Source organism: Typopeltis vanoorti, chromosome 10 (genome assembly GCF_054136105.1).
Source record: "Typopeltis vanoorti isolate ZY-2024b chromosome 10, IOZ_Tvanoo_1.0, whole genome shotgun sequence".
Lineage (NCBI taxonomy): Eukaryota > Metazoa > Arthropoda > Arachnida > Uropygi > Thelyphonidae > Typopeltis > Typopeltis vanoorti.
In genome coordinates this window covers 41,768,632-41,783,733 of record NC_143558.1, presented here as the reverse complement: position 1 = coordinate 41,783,733, position 15,102 = coordinate 41,768,632, and the positions used below count along the sequence as shown (strand labels likewise).

Below are 15,102 nucleotides of genomic sequence, written 5' to 3'. Positions count from 1 at the left end.
AATCTTTATATGGGCATTTTTAAATCGAAGGTGAGTTAGCCGATCTCATACGGAGGTAGCAGGGTATTTCTCCCAGAAACTCGGGTTTTTTCATCCCACATACAGACAAATTGGCCTTTCAGAACACACGCAATTTACAGACAAAAAATACTAACTGTGGTGGTGGTAGTGGCCAGTAGATAGCGCTGATGTTTATGATTGTTAGTAGAAGTTCTGTATAGTGGTGGAGATGGAGAGTTGTACAATAGGTGTCCTCCCGCGATGAGTCTTCAGACTCCTTGGAGGTGTCACGAATAATAATAAATGCCAACCTCTTCTACTATCTGTTCCTCATTTAAACGTTAATCGCTTTCATCCATTTCATCATTTCTCAACATATGGTCATTGAGCATAGATTATTTTTGCTTGAGATTATTTGCTCTGTACATTGAGAGAAACGCTCACACTTGGCATGTTTCATAGCAGCATTCCCTTTATGTTTTCCAGTACTCGTAAATGTTTCCAAACCATTTTGTCAATTTTAAAACAGAATATGCATTTCACCTTACTTCAGACATAAAAATTTCCATTAAATTTTTATGTCTGAAGTAACAACAAAAAGTATTCAGGTTTTTGCTAATGCTGCTTAGTGATTAGCATCCTATAGCTTATCTTGCCTGAATCTATCAATTGCACATCCATTAATGCTGTTATATTAATGGGTATGCAATTAACATTGAAATATATATCAAATCCAAAAATTGTTTGACACCTATGGGATTAAAATTTTAATCTATTTTGGCAACATTATCTTAATATTTTATTATAAAATACTAATTTTGATTTAAATCTTTATATATTACTAGATTCAAATGATTGTTTACATAGTTGATGCAAAACTTAATTTTTGTTTAATAAGACTTCTGTATATGCACAGTTACTAGTAAAATCTACTAATGCTAAAAGAAAATTTTTGTCAGGACAAGATTTTCTCATATCATTAGTGTTATATGGGAATTTAGTTATTCTGTTGTATTCAGTAGCCAAGTGATATGCTTGTGTGGACATTTTGAAAACTTCATCCATCAAACTGAGTGCTTGATAAAAACTATGGTAGTCTGTTTTCAATTAAGTTATAGGATGTTTAGCATGTATTGAATTATTTGCTTTCATTTGATCATATGCCAAAAGTTTTATGTTGAGAAGCATATCTCAAACTACACTGAAATCAATTTGGAAACTAGTCAGTTATATAGTGGATCTTGTCTAACAAAATTCATTTAGAAATGCAAAGGCCACCTTTAAGCAATAGACAAATTTGACAGTCTGTCTGTTGAATTTGTCTCCTAGCATTTCTGGTAAATTTTAATGTTTATGATACTGAAAGTGCTTATTGTGAGTTTTTTCTTGATATTGTTAACCTTCATTTTACATTCTCTGCGTGTTTTCTGGGAAGTAATTTAGTGATGATAAATCAGATGAAAATTCAGAATATAATCCTTATGGGATTGAGTTCTACTACCCTCATAGAATGCTCCTTCACAGCACAATCATAAGGATGCTGCATCATTATCCTTTCTATGAAAAGGGTTGGATTAGAATCCTTTGGTTAAAAATCCTTGTAAGGACTCTATACGTTTAGAATGTGAAAAAGCCAGATGTATATAGAAGTAACAAGGTTTCCCCTCCTAGAAACACTGGTTTTTCATCCTATAAAAGTGTTCTCCAATTTGGACCACATGCAATTAACACATATGATACACCATCATTTATAGTTGCTTGATTCATAATTCCAATCAATACAAGTTTACTAAAACCTTAGAACCTTGTAGACATAGAATAGATATCTAGTAACTGTATAATATCTTATAAAATGAAAGAATAGGTTTAGTTGGTTAAGAATGTGTGTATTTAATGAGAGCTGGGAAGGGAGTTACTTAAGGTGAAAGTTGAGTTGTAAAACTGCTACGATCCCTTCACATAGCTTTATAATGCATGTGGGAATTAAAGCTTTGATCTAATATCCAATTTTATTCATAATGTGGATACACATTAGTTTTCATCCACATGGATGCTAAATGAATGAGGATAATAGACTATCAATTTGAGATTTATCAGGCTAAATTGTTTTCTGTGTAGCTAAAGATACTAGCATATTACGGCACCATTTAATGAAGTTGTACGAAAGCATGCTTAATTACATAATTTTAAAGTTGGCATAGTTTTATATGATTACTTTTATGCTTTCTCTCCCCTTTGGTATGCCCTTTTAGTGAAAATTTTGATGTTACATTGGGAAAGAGAGAGAGAAATAGGAGGATTTTATCTTTTATAATATGCGAGTATGAAGGACAACAAATCAGAATGGGATAGTTAGTATAAGGCATCAAAATAGGGATGGGACAAATGGACTTCTGCAATTCATGTATACTAATGCCAAAAGTATTAGGAACAAGAAGGAAGAATTTTTGGCCTTGATTGGCACTTCCAGGCCACAGGTTATTGGCATTAGTGAAACATGGCTGACAGAAGATGATATAGCTAGTGGGATTGAATGTGAGGGGTATAGTGTTCAGGAGTGACAGGGAGAATAAAATGGGGGGATGAGTGTTATTGATGATAGCTGATGGGCTGCAGCCAAGGAGAATAGAAGTTGAACTGCAGGCTAGAGAAAAGAGCACATTTGAGGCTATTTGGTGTGAGATTGAGGTTAGCAGAACAAAATATACAATTTGGTGCTGCTATAGACCAGGTGATGGAATAGATTGTGGAGATAGTATGCATAAGCAAATAGAAGAAATGAGTGGAAGGAGGGTAATTATTATGGGAGATTTCAACTATGATAACATTGATTGGTAGGAGGAGAGGACACATGGGAGGAACGATTTGGATTTTATGCGGTTATTAAGGGATAACTATCTGCGACAGCATGTAATGGAAAATACTAGGGGTCAGAGAGTGCTTGACCTGGTAATAGCATCTGAGAATTTGGCTGTAACGAATATGACCACTTTGCCACCAATTGGTGAGAGTGATCATAGGGTCTTGACTTGGGAGGTGGCTAAAGGTGTGGAATTTACAATTAAGACAGGGTACATGTGGAATCAGGCTGGTAAGTATGACAAGCTTAGGAGTTGGATTGTTTCAGTGCCATGGCACGTAAAACTGCAAGGACTAGAAGTTGATAGTGCATGGGAGGCGGTTAAGAAGTGTTTGCAGGAGGCAGTGGCTGACGGTATACCTAGAGTCCAAATAATAAATCAAGTAGGGGTTAAATGGATGAATAACACCATTAAGCTTGAGCTGCAAAAAAAGAAACAACTGTGGAGGGAATTTAAGGAGAAAGGTGACTGGCAGGCACATGAATGGTATAAAGCGCAGGCCAGAAGGGTGATGAGTGTGGTAAGAAAAGCAAAAGTGAATTATGAAAGAACATTAGCCATGCAGGCTAAAGAGAATCCCAAACAGTTTTTTGAATATGTTGCAAGTAAAAGAAAAAATGTATACATCAGAATGATTTTAAAGAATGCCGAAGATAGGGAGGTAACCAAATCAGTTGATGTAGTGGAATTACTGAGCGAGCACTTTGCAAGAGTATATCATTCAGGTGGTGACATTGCAGGAATGAAAGAGCCAACAGCTTATAGGGGAATTGTATTACAAAACCTCAATGTCAATACATCTGTGGGATTGGATGGTATACCAGCTCTTGTCATTCGTGAAGCGGCTAAAGAATTGTCAGTGCCCTTGACCATTTTGTTTAATTTGAGTCTCGGGTCTGGGTTAGTCCCAAGGGGGTGGAAAGAGGGGAAAATAGTTCCACTGCATAAAGGAGGTTCCAAGACTGCTGTTGTAAATTACCGACCGATCAGCATGTCAGGAATCGTTGTGAAGGTTTTGGAGAAAATAGTCAAGAGGAAAATACAGGATTGGATAGATGAAAATGAGATAATGTATGGGGGACAGCATGGTTTTGTGAAGGGTAGTTCATGCCTCAGTAACTTGCTCACGTTTTATAACACAGTGACGGCTGAACTGGATAAAGGTAATGGGTTTACAGTGATTCTACTGGACCTTGCTAAGGCCTTTGACAGGATACCACATGGAATTCTAATCAGTAAACTGTAGCATATGGGGGATGGATATAGGGTTGGTGAGATGGATAGGAGGGTGGTTGATGGAGAGATATCAGAGAGTGGTTTATTCAGGAGTAGAATCCAAAAGACGGCCTGTGACTAGTGGTGTGCTGCAGGGTTCTGTTCTTGGACCACTGTTATTTAATTTATTAATTAATGATATAGGAAAGGAACTGAGAGGAGCTGTTCATTTGTTTGCTGATGATACAAAGTTGGGTAGAGCAATAGTGATTGCACAGGATGTCAAAATTTTGCAGGATGATTTGGATAGTTTGGAGGACTGGGCTAAGGAGAATGGATGTCAATTTAATGTGGCAAAATATAAGGTTATGCATTTTGGGGTGAAAAGATTAGCAGCAGTATATCACATTGATGGAACTGTACTCCAGGAGATTGACGAGGCCAGGGATTTGGGAGTGTTGGTGGAAGTGAGTTGAAGTTTAGGGGGGTACATCGCAAAAGTGGCTAAATCAGCTCATCAAATCGCATGGTTGCTGAAAAATACTTTAACAAGCAGAGACAAACAGGTTATTGTTCCTCTGTATTGAGCCTTGATAAGACCCCATCTAGACTACTGTGCCCGGATATGGGTGCCAGGGTTTCTTCTGGATGGGGAGGAGGTGGAGAGGATCCAGAAACCAGTGACCAAGATGATAGCAGGTCTATCGAATGACCTTATGAGAACAGGTTGAAGATTTGTGAGTTGCAGAAATTTGTTGATAGGCAGAAAAGGGGTGATATGATTGAGACATTCAAATTACTGAAGGGCTTCTATAAGATTAATTCAGAAGATATTTTTGAGAATAGGCCTGGTGGTCGGAGGACTAGAGATCATACATGGAAGCTAGGCAAGGGTGTTAGAGCTAGGTTTTTTACTTGGAGAGTGGTGAATGAGTGGAATAAACTGCCAGAGTCTTTTGTGGGTGCCATGACTGTAAATGAGTTCAAGGTGAAGTGTGATAGACACTGTGTGAATGTCGAATAGTTGTTCTTGACATGATGTTAGGGCCTCCCTCGATGAGTCTATGGACTCCTTGGAGTTGCCTGTAATAATAATAATAATTGTTATTTCACTTCCTCCTTTGTATTCATGGGTGATGTTTTTTTTTTTTTTTTTTTTTTAATATTTTATCTTATAACATCGTTTTTTTTTTTTTTATCTATATTACCTTCATGTTCTGTTTATCCAAACTTCAAACAAAACTTAATTTACATCTCTAGGCCAGCATTGCTTAAATATGTCACAAATATGAAGTATAGGTTTGGATAAACAGCAAAACAAGGAAAAAAACTCCTTTCAAATAAATTATAGGTATTCTTTAACAGATGGTGCCTTTTGAATTCTGAAGTGCCTAGTGAATATTTAGAACTTCCCTCGAGGCAGTACAACTATCTGTATTCTTTTTTTTTTTTAAATTCATTTCTTTCACATAATTAGTAAAATAAACAGTCTTGTCACATGTGTTTTAAGGTGCATATTAAAATACATGTCAAAAGATAGCTATGTGCATTTTATTTCTGTGATAGATGTGATGATGTGACAGGTGCTTTCATGAAGTGTACAAGTAAAATAAGTCATGAAGAACAAACAAAGCAATAGAATATGACATTCTTACAATAACCTGTTTCTTTTCTTTTTTTCCCTTAGTAATGTAATTGTGTATTAGCATGATAATATGTATGAAAGTCTGCTGTGTGTATGGAATGAGTTTTGCTTAATAGATTGCTTTGGGGGAGGGGATATTCAGAAATGTGGTATTGTATATGTTTACCTCTATCTTACTAATATATATAAAATTTGTGTGCATCATCATCATCATCATTACTACTACTACCAAAATCACTATTACTACTTATGTCATTCTTTTATTTAATTGCTTATCTGCTTGGTGTGCTGTTGCAAAGTCCTGGGAATGCATCATTTTAAGCAGTAATTTAAATATATGTATAATACTAGCTAAAGATAATAAAACATAATTTTTTTAATTTTTTCACTGAACAAAGCAAAACCAATTTTTAAACTATTTTTTAGATGTTGATTTTTTGTGTATAGGCAAATCTTATTGTAGTGAACTTCACAGATTAAGCTTTTTTTTTTATTATACTGGATAGAATATATATGTCTATATTATGTATCAATGCCACATTATTATGTGAAATGTGGCTATAAAGCAGTGAAATAGCAAACATATTTTGATATATTCTATTTCATTTTATACTTAAAATAATCACCTTAAATGCTTATAGTTAAGCCAGTATTCAAAACATATTCTTATGTAATACGTTACAAAGTCTGCATCACTTTCTATTGAATATCATCAGTTCAGTAAATGTTTGTTCTTTCAAGATACCTTTTAGAACAAAGCCAAGTCAGGAGCATAATGTGAGTAATTAAGCAGGTTATTATTATTACATGACACTTTCATGGAATCCTAGAATTCATTGTGGGAGGCCACTCTGTTTATACTTGACAAGAAATTATATTCTTGGTTTCATTCTTATTTTATCTAACTATGAACAAGTGAAAGTTTGCATATTAAATATCTTTACCATTCTAGGCTGAAGCCAACTTCACAACAAGTTGCTCACTCTCCCCTAACAACTCAGTCATTATTTGTGCAAGTATAGCATGCTTTCTGTTACTGGAGAGATCACTTCTTACACTAGCTTTAACTTTACTGATGTCTTATCAGTGGGAATAGACCCATGTATTTTATTAGTTAACTGAGTGTCAAAAGTCATATTTACACTATATACACACAGCAAAATGGTAATCATAATTTATTAGAATATTCCAGAGATAGTTGTAGAAAATTTTTGCATCAGGGAAAAAAACTAAATCATACTTGACAAGATATAATATTGTTTTTTGTTTGTATTTTACACCAGCTTGAGCAAAAAGTTTGCTCTATCTTGGGAAGAAAAGTATAATTTACTCTCCTTCCCAGGCAAAAACTTGCTAAAACTAACTAAATTCTCTAACTTGCTAAATCGGTTGTTTGCTGTAGTAATATGGGTTTATATATATATATATATATATGGAAATATGACCTGCCATTGAGCTAGTTCATAGTCTCCATAAGTTTGGTTATCATTGATAAGATATCGATAAAAGTAAAACTAGTCTGAGTAATGACTTTTCCCATACTGAATTGCATTATGCTCTCCCAAAAAAGGGAATATGCTGTGCAGTATGGACTACTAGACAACTTAATTCTGGTTGAAAGGCTTATACATTGCCTATACATTACTATTATTTTTCATAAATTACAATGTATATATACTCAATATTATAATAACTTTGAATTAATACCTCTTATATTTTGGCAATGTTATATTGCCATCATCAGGGATAATAAAACAATGATAGTAGGCACTAACACTGGGTAAATAAGTCTGAAGAAAAGGCAATTCTAAACCCATCTTTGGTTGCCTTTCTTCAGCCTTGGTGCTGGCGCCTGCATGCACATATCATTGTATCATGATCCCTGATGATAGCAATGTAATGTTGCAGAAATATAGGAAATATTAATTAAGTTATTATAATTAATATTGAGTATGTGTTGTAATTTCCTGAAAAATTATAGACAACTTAATGTAAAGTAAGCTCTCTCTGTACATACAAGTAACCTTGATATGAAATATATTTTAGTCTTATATCTAATTAGTAAAATAAGAATGAAAACAAGAATATGATTTTTTTTTAAATATAGTTTGCATTAAAAAAAAAAAAGAAAAGAAAAACTTCCTACAACCTAACACTTTGGTATTTCTGAGTGGTGGTATATTGTCCTTGCATTTGCATTTTCTACTAAAATAAGCCTTATTGTTTATCTAAATTAGCTTGCTGTCCTTTAATTGCTTAACTAAGCATAATGAGCCAAATTTTTTTCATAATTTTCATTGGTGAGTAGTTAAATAATTACTTCACGTATTAATTAAGGTTTCCATGTTGTAAATTGTCCATTGTTATTTATCAGGTGAGAATCATATATAACATATTCAGAAAGAGAACTGTTTAAGGACTAATTTCAATCATTGATTCATATTAAATCAATTAGAAAAAAAGGTTATAACACAGAAAGATTTTAAACTAATACTTCATGTATTGTCTGTTCAGTTGTATTTTAAATGTTTGTATCAATCAAAAACTGTTGCACATGATATTGTTTTGTTAATAATTGGTGGATTTTTATATAGAGGATATTCATTGATATTATCATATTATTTATCCTACCATAGAGATGATCTCTGTTTCTAACAATTATTTTTTTAATTCCGAGTGTACCTATGTGTTATTATATGCACAAGGGTTCACTCCAATTGGTGCAATGATCGTAACTCTTTCAGAATCCAAATAATCACTGACTCAAGACCAAAATACAAAATAAACACATTTTATAAAACAGAAACAATATATATATACACTTCAAACAACAAACTAACTACAAATTTAATTGGATCCAAGGCCTTTTTTTAAATAAACTTACACTTAAGACTAAACACTTTGTTTTCAAAATGACAAAATGTTCATAGCCAATTTCTCTCTCTGTCAAGGCCCTTTTCTGAAGATATATGACTCCATTCTTCATTTACACAGGATCCTTTTCATCACTCATATAGCACACATAAAATTTTCCTGACTTAATTCTGTCACTTTTCTTCAGTAGAAATAATAATCAGATCCGGCGTCCTTAATACAGATGAAACATCCTAATCCGAGTTTTCTCGAACATTCCTTTAGAACGTAAATAGCAAATTCTTCTTTTATTCACTAAATGCTTATTGACAGTCTTAACTCTTCCAATTAAAAAAAAAACCTTACAGTTCTACGATTTCCTTTTTGGAATCTACTATAAATCTTTCAATTAGTGTTTCCTCCAATATTCCGTTTAAAATGCATATAGCAATATTTTCTTTTATTTATCCATATACTTATTCCACATTAAAACTTAATAGTTCCACGATTCCTTTTTTGGAATATACTATTAATTTTCTTCCGACTGTCACATAAAAAACTCAAGTTCCTCCGAACTTAAATATCTGCCAGCCTGTGTTCTAAAATCCTTCCGAACGCTGTCCCTTACAGCTACTCAGATACCGAACGCTTTCCTTGTCACCTGTAAATCACACTTCCAACTTCTCAGCGAGCATGCGCACTCGTTGAAAATGGCAAGCGAGAAACTAGATGTAATGGCTGGCACGTTGTCTTCGTTAGCGACAAGAGAATGTCTTCATAAAACACAACTTTTGATAGTTTTAAATTACAATAAAATTCTTTTAAGTAATACAAATAACAAATCTGGTAAGTACATCAATTTTTTGACTTCTTTACATATCACTTTTAACAAAACAATTTCCATAACGGGCGCATTGCAAGTGCTGACAATGCATGTTATGAAAACAAAGCTAATAAACATTTTAACATAAACAATTCGTAAAAATATTCAGAATTTTAATTATGATTATGTTTACAGTTTGATTTTTATATACCTGTTTAAGCATTTTAAAGTCTCATTTATCAACTCTCCCAATTTCACACAAAATTAAAAGTTAATTTTATATTATAAATAATAATCAGCAATTTATGGCAACACAGGAAGATATGTACTCCTTTTCTCTATAGCTTTTAACAGCAAACTGATCTAATTAATGTCTTTGTTTGAGTGCAAGTTAAAACATCTTTGACAGTAAATGGAAGATGAGCTTTCTAGTCTCGTACAGAGTTCGTAAAATTTTTCTTCTTATACACTTAGGTTTTTCAAGAAATACATAACAAAATAATATAGAAATGTGGAAAATGCAAAATTAAATGATAGAAATCTAGGATAACAGATATATGGGAACTTTGAATGAAAAGTTGTATAAGTTACACTTGCAGCGAATAAACATATTTTGGAAGAAATATGTATCATTACTGTAATAATTGGAAATTTGTATGTCATTATGAATGGCTGAATTTTTAACTTATAAATTCATAATTTATAAGATAAAAGATTCAACTCTGTACTACCTTATGCATATGTGCATCCTGAGTGACACATCAGTTTTGCATCTGCAATTTTTAGATATGCTGATAAGTAATTTCAGCAACAGATATTCAGAGTTAAATCTACTAATTGAGTAGACCATATCAGAATTGAAATTCCTTCCTTCCCCTACCATTCATAGTACCCCATCTATTGAATTAACTCTTTGATGTTGGATCCTACAATTTACTAGTATTGTCTACGAGTTGCTATAAACCACCTCAAACCTTCAGTAAATAAGATATTGATGGTCATGAAATGCTTGCTCAGGTGGTACATAAAAAAAAAAAAATCATCTTCCTCATATTAGTTTAACATGTATAAAGCAGAACTTTGCATTGACTAAAGATAAAAACACATAGGCATCAAGGTATATTTGTCCATGTAAGAATTCTGCTATTTTCTAACATATTTTATTCCCAAACAGAGTAGACAAGACTGTTTTGGTCTTGACTTTTTTGAAGTATGATGGCTAGACAGCCACTCCACCCTTAGCAATCACTAATGGATTCAAGGCAATCATTGAACCAAAGGTATCTGGAAAAGAAGAGTACAGCAGACAACCACTGCCATTTCATGGTGCCTAATACTAGTAATATACATTGTCTGAAACAGTGTAAGTTCTGTGGTTATTTTTTCATTGAGAGGTTAAAAACCCAAGTTGAAATTGAACTTAGAACCAGCTGAAAAAAGACTCAGAAAAAGTTCTTCTAATCAGTGACTATCATTGAACTTAGAACAGGCTGTCTTGTGAACACTCCCATACTGACTTCACTTGTTCATGTATTTTTGTGGTTGACTAGTCTACAGTGTTAATTTGTGAGTTTTTATTGAAAATTGTTAAATAAATTATTAAAATAAGAACTGCCATGTCTAATAAAAGAAGTGCAGTTAAGCTAAGTGAGTGTGAAAATAAAATGTTGCTAAAAAGTCATATAGATCTGTCATGTTGGAAAAGAAGATAGCAGTAATTCTTCAAATAGAAGATGGTCAGGCATGTCCTAATGTTTGTAGAAGTATCAAATTGCCTCTATCAACTGTGATTACCATAATGAAAAATGCAGATAAAATGAAACTGTCAATGCAACATGCTATGACAGTAAGTATGACAAAATGAATTATAGCAGAAGTACTTTAGAAAAAATGGTGATTATCATTGTGGGTGGATGACTTATAAAAAAACAAAAATACATTCCATTGACTAAAGCTGTTATTGCTCATATGGCAAAGTCAAATTTGACGATCATAAGAAAGGGTGGTTTCATTTCATGCAATTTATATCTTGTAATAAGAGAGTTGGTATCCATGTCATCATCATCATCATCATCAAATTCCTGCCATGTACCCTCAAGGGGTGTACAGGATATGACAGTACTACATGAAAAAATTATATCATTACTAACTTCCTATCTACAATTTTCCTCCAAATCAGTATATTACTTGTCAAGACTCCAACATTATCAGATCTTATATTTCTATCGTCTAAGGCACTAACATGGTATCCATGTTAAAAGTGTAATCGAGTATAAACAGCACTGGGAAAGGATTTAAAACTATTTTAATTCTTCCAGTATTTCATCTCAGTCACAGGTACATCTTCATGGACGGACACACACAAAAAGTCAACACAGTACTGAATGAAATATATGGCTATAAGACTGAAGTCCTATCTAGGTGAGGGTGCCTTCTTTGGGCTTGTGTTGTAAATTGGGATCTTGAAGAATTATTGTTTCCCATATTTGGGGAAGTTTCTTTCATCCATGTATATTTAAATTAGCCTGATTTCTGAGGGCAGCTGCAGATTTTCTAAAAACAGTTTTTATTTTTTAAATTTGTTGCGATAGAGCAATGTTTTTTTTTTTTTTTTTTTTTTTTCAGTTAATCCTATGAGTCGCATCCAATGCATGGTGTGCAAGGCCAGACTGATCATAATTGTAGATATATTTTTTGTGTTCCTGTATGCAGATGTTGGCTGTCTGTCTGCCCAAAGTATGCTAACTTGCAAAACAAGGAACTTTATAGATACACCAAGAAAAGAGAGAAGGAAGCTAGTCCTTACTAATATGGATAGCCAGATATTTGCATATGCTCTGGGTAGACCATGTAGGATTATATGTAAGGCCTCTTTGTGTAAATCATCTGCATTAGATTTGAAAAGTGTCACATAAGAAAGAAAGGATTACAAAGAAATTATTACTGCATCTAGAATATTTTGATATGAATCACAAAAATTACTTTTTATGGCATTTTGCTAAAGTAGCATTATACTGTACCATAATTTTGAATCAGATAGGATTGAATAATTATGACTACATGTACATTTATGCAACTCCAACCCATAATAAGTTAATAAATATTAGTATGTTATTAATCTGGGTGGGCTAAAATTATAAAATAATTCATGTAAGCTTGGCTTTCACTGGAGTTTGATCTGCTATGATAAGATTTGCCTGTATATTAAAATGGAAAATACTTAGTACTAACTACATTATCTTTTTTTTTGTTTATTTATAATAATTATATAAACATACATATTGTTTAATAGAAAAAAAAAGTGCCTCTACCAAAACAGTAACAGCAAGTCCTTACTGTGATTTTTGCCTTGGAGACAGTGGTGAAAACAAAAAGACCAGACAAGCAGAAGAATTGGTTTCCTGTGCTGATTGTGGTAGGTCAGGTGAGATCATTTTTGTTTTCACTAGTCATTTCACTATTCTGATATCTAATATATAATGTAGAAATCTCTGAAAGAGGCTTTCCAGTTTTTAACTGTATCTATATATCATTATACACAATGTATACTGGTATATAGATATGCCAGTATAAGATAATGCATGTTGCTATATTTGTCAGTTTTAAATTCACAGAAGAATTAAAGTAAAATCATTTTCACTATTTGCATGATCCTTGCTAAAAATTATCTTCAGACATTAAAAAAATGTTGCATATCACCAACAAGAGCTTGTTCACTGATACTCATCACTGCTCCTGAAATTCCCTCTTTAGTTTCCTCAGTAGCATGAGGATTGTCTTTTTTTGTTTTTATGTAGTCTCTTCCTATGATAGGTTTTTGCCCATCTATAATATATTCATTCATACTGGATGGACTGGAGACTTTTCCTGCTTTTTTTTTATTATTAATTTTATCTATCTCTCTCTATATATACAGAGTGATCAAAATTAAAGTATCCATGTTTAAGGCCTTGTGGAGTGCCACCCAGTGATCCAAATGCTGCAGGAATACAGACATGCAACAGATATTGTGCATCATGCAGAAGCAATATCTGAGGGGTGGGGGGACTTTCTGCCAGCATGTTTTTGAATGTTGAAATAAAATGCTTGAGTAACTCCTCCCTCATGAATTTCATATCTCCTGGCACTATCCATTCATGATATGGGATTCATTGCATAAAAATTAATTTTCAGAGGCATCTTGTTCTGTCATAAAATAAAGCATTATGCTAACTTTTCAAAACAAATCCTTTGTGTGTGTGTGTTCTGCATTTACAAAAGCACAAATGTAGTTTGTGTTTTTAATTTGGAAGTGGTGATGACATCATACATAATGTTTTCTTAGTTGCATTAAAAAACACTTGGGGAGAAGAAGAATGATAGGAAAGCTGCCATATTCCCTTTTTTTACATATCTAACAACACACAGTATTTAGTGTTTTTGCTCTAGGCTATAGTCCAGAAGTCGGTTAGCACCCAACAAAGAATCATGGGTGCTAACCCTGCCAGTACTTTTGATCGCTGCTGTTTCTTCCACACACACAATACATTGCCTTACTCCCTCTCACTCACCATAGCCAGAATTCGAATTAAATAAAGATGAACAGAAACTTGACTGAGTATGGACTAGTAATATTTAAAAAGATTTCATCATAATAAAAATTATCTAGGGTTCATATAGTAAATTAATGGATGCCAATTTTATTACGAAGCATATAGTAATGCTACATTAGTATTGGTGAGTATATATATTCCTACATGCTTGAATTTTCTTCAGCATTAAACTTTTTGATTGTGCTAATAAGTCAGGAATGGCATTGTTTTATCAAGTTATTGCTGTAGTTCATATAACCATTATGGTTGTAATAAATGTGCAAAGGTGTGAATATTAAAAAAAAAAAAGAAAAAGAAAAAGAATACTAAGTTTCAGTTTTCTTTAGTAATCAAAATATTTTTATATGAATAAAGGATCAGTAGATTTCATATATATACACTTTCAGGAAGATAAATATCATTATTCACCAGTAATGAGTCCCTGACTTTCTGGAGTTCTCTGGTAATTATAATGATAATAATTATTATTATTACGTGACACCTCCAGGGAGTCCAAGGACTCATTGAGGGAGGGCACCTAATCCACAACTCTCCATCTTCACCACTCAATCCACCAACTACAACAAACCACAACTACCGTCATCATCTACACCAACACCATCTACCATTTTTATGTTGGAATATTGTGTTAGTAATAACCAGTCCATGTCCTGAGCAGAAATCCAGCAGGTATTTGCCATTATTATTAGCTCTGCTCTTTTCTCCAAATTTTCCTAAAATATTTTTGTATGTCTGACAATCATTTCCTACTCTGCTATTTATATCCCCAACAAGGATTAACTTCTCATTTTTCATTGTGTCAGTTGTTTTCTCTAAAGCCTCAAAAAATTCCTCTGTTTCTACCTTAGTAGAACTTTCTGTAGGACCATAGGCACAAATAAGTCTCATTGTCCAGTTCCCCATTCTGATATTTGCCCACATCACTCTACTTGATATTGCCTGCCATTCCAGAACATTAGCCTCATATTTATTCTTTAATACTATAGCTACTCCTTCTTTTCCCTGATTGTCATTGTCTGAATATAACATTTTGTATTTATTGCTCAGAAAGATCTCAGCAGTTTTTGTCTTTTTTGTTTCATTCACCACTATTATGTTGATCTGGTATACTTA

General features: G+C 33.2%; 1 protein-coding gene across 3 annotated transcripts in view; it reads left to right on the top strand.

Moving 5' to 3' along the window:
• The window catches only part of d4 (double PHD fingers d4), a 339,869-nt gene that overhangs the window by 210,782 nt on the left and 113,985 nt on the right, over nt 1-15,102 (top strand). For all 3 annotated transcript variants that reach the window (XM_090398857.1, XM_090398855.1, XM_090398856.1), the window contains exon 6: nt 12,690-12,821. In XM_090398857.1, coding sequence (XP_090254983.1) covers nt 12,690-12,821 — 132 coding nt within the window. The remainder of the gene's footprint in view (nt 1-12,689; nt 12,822-15,102) is intronic.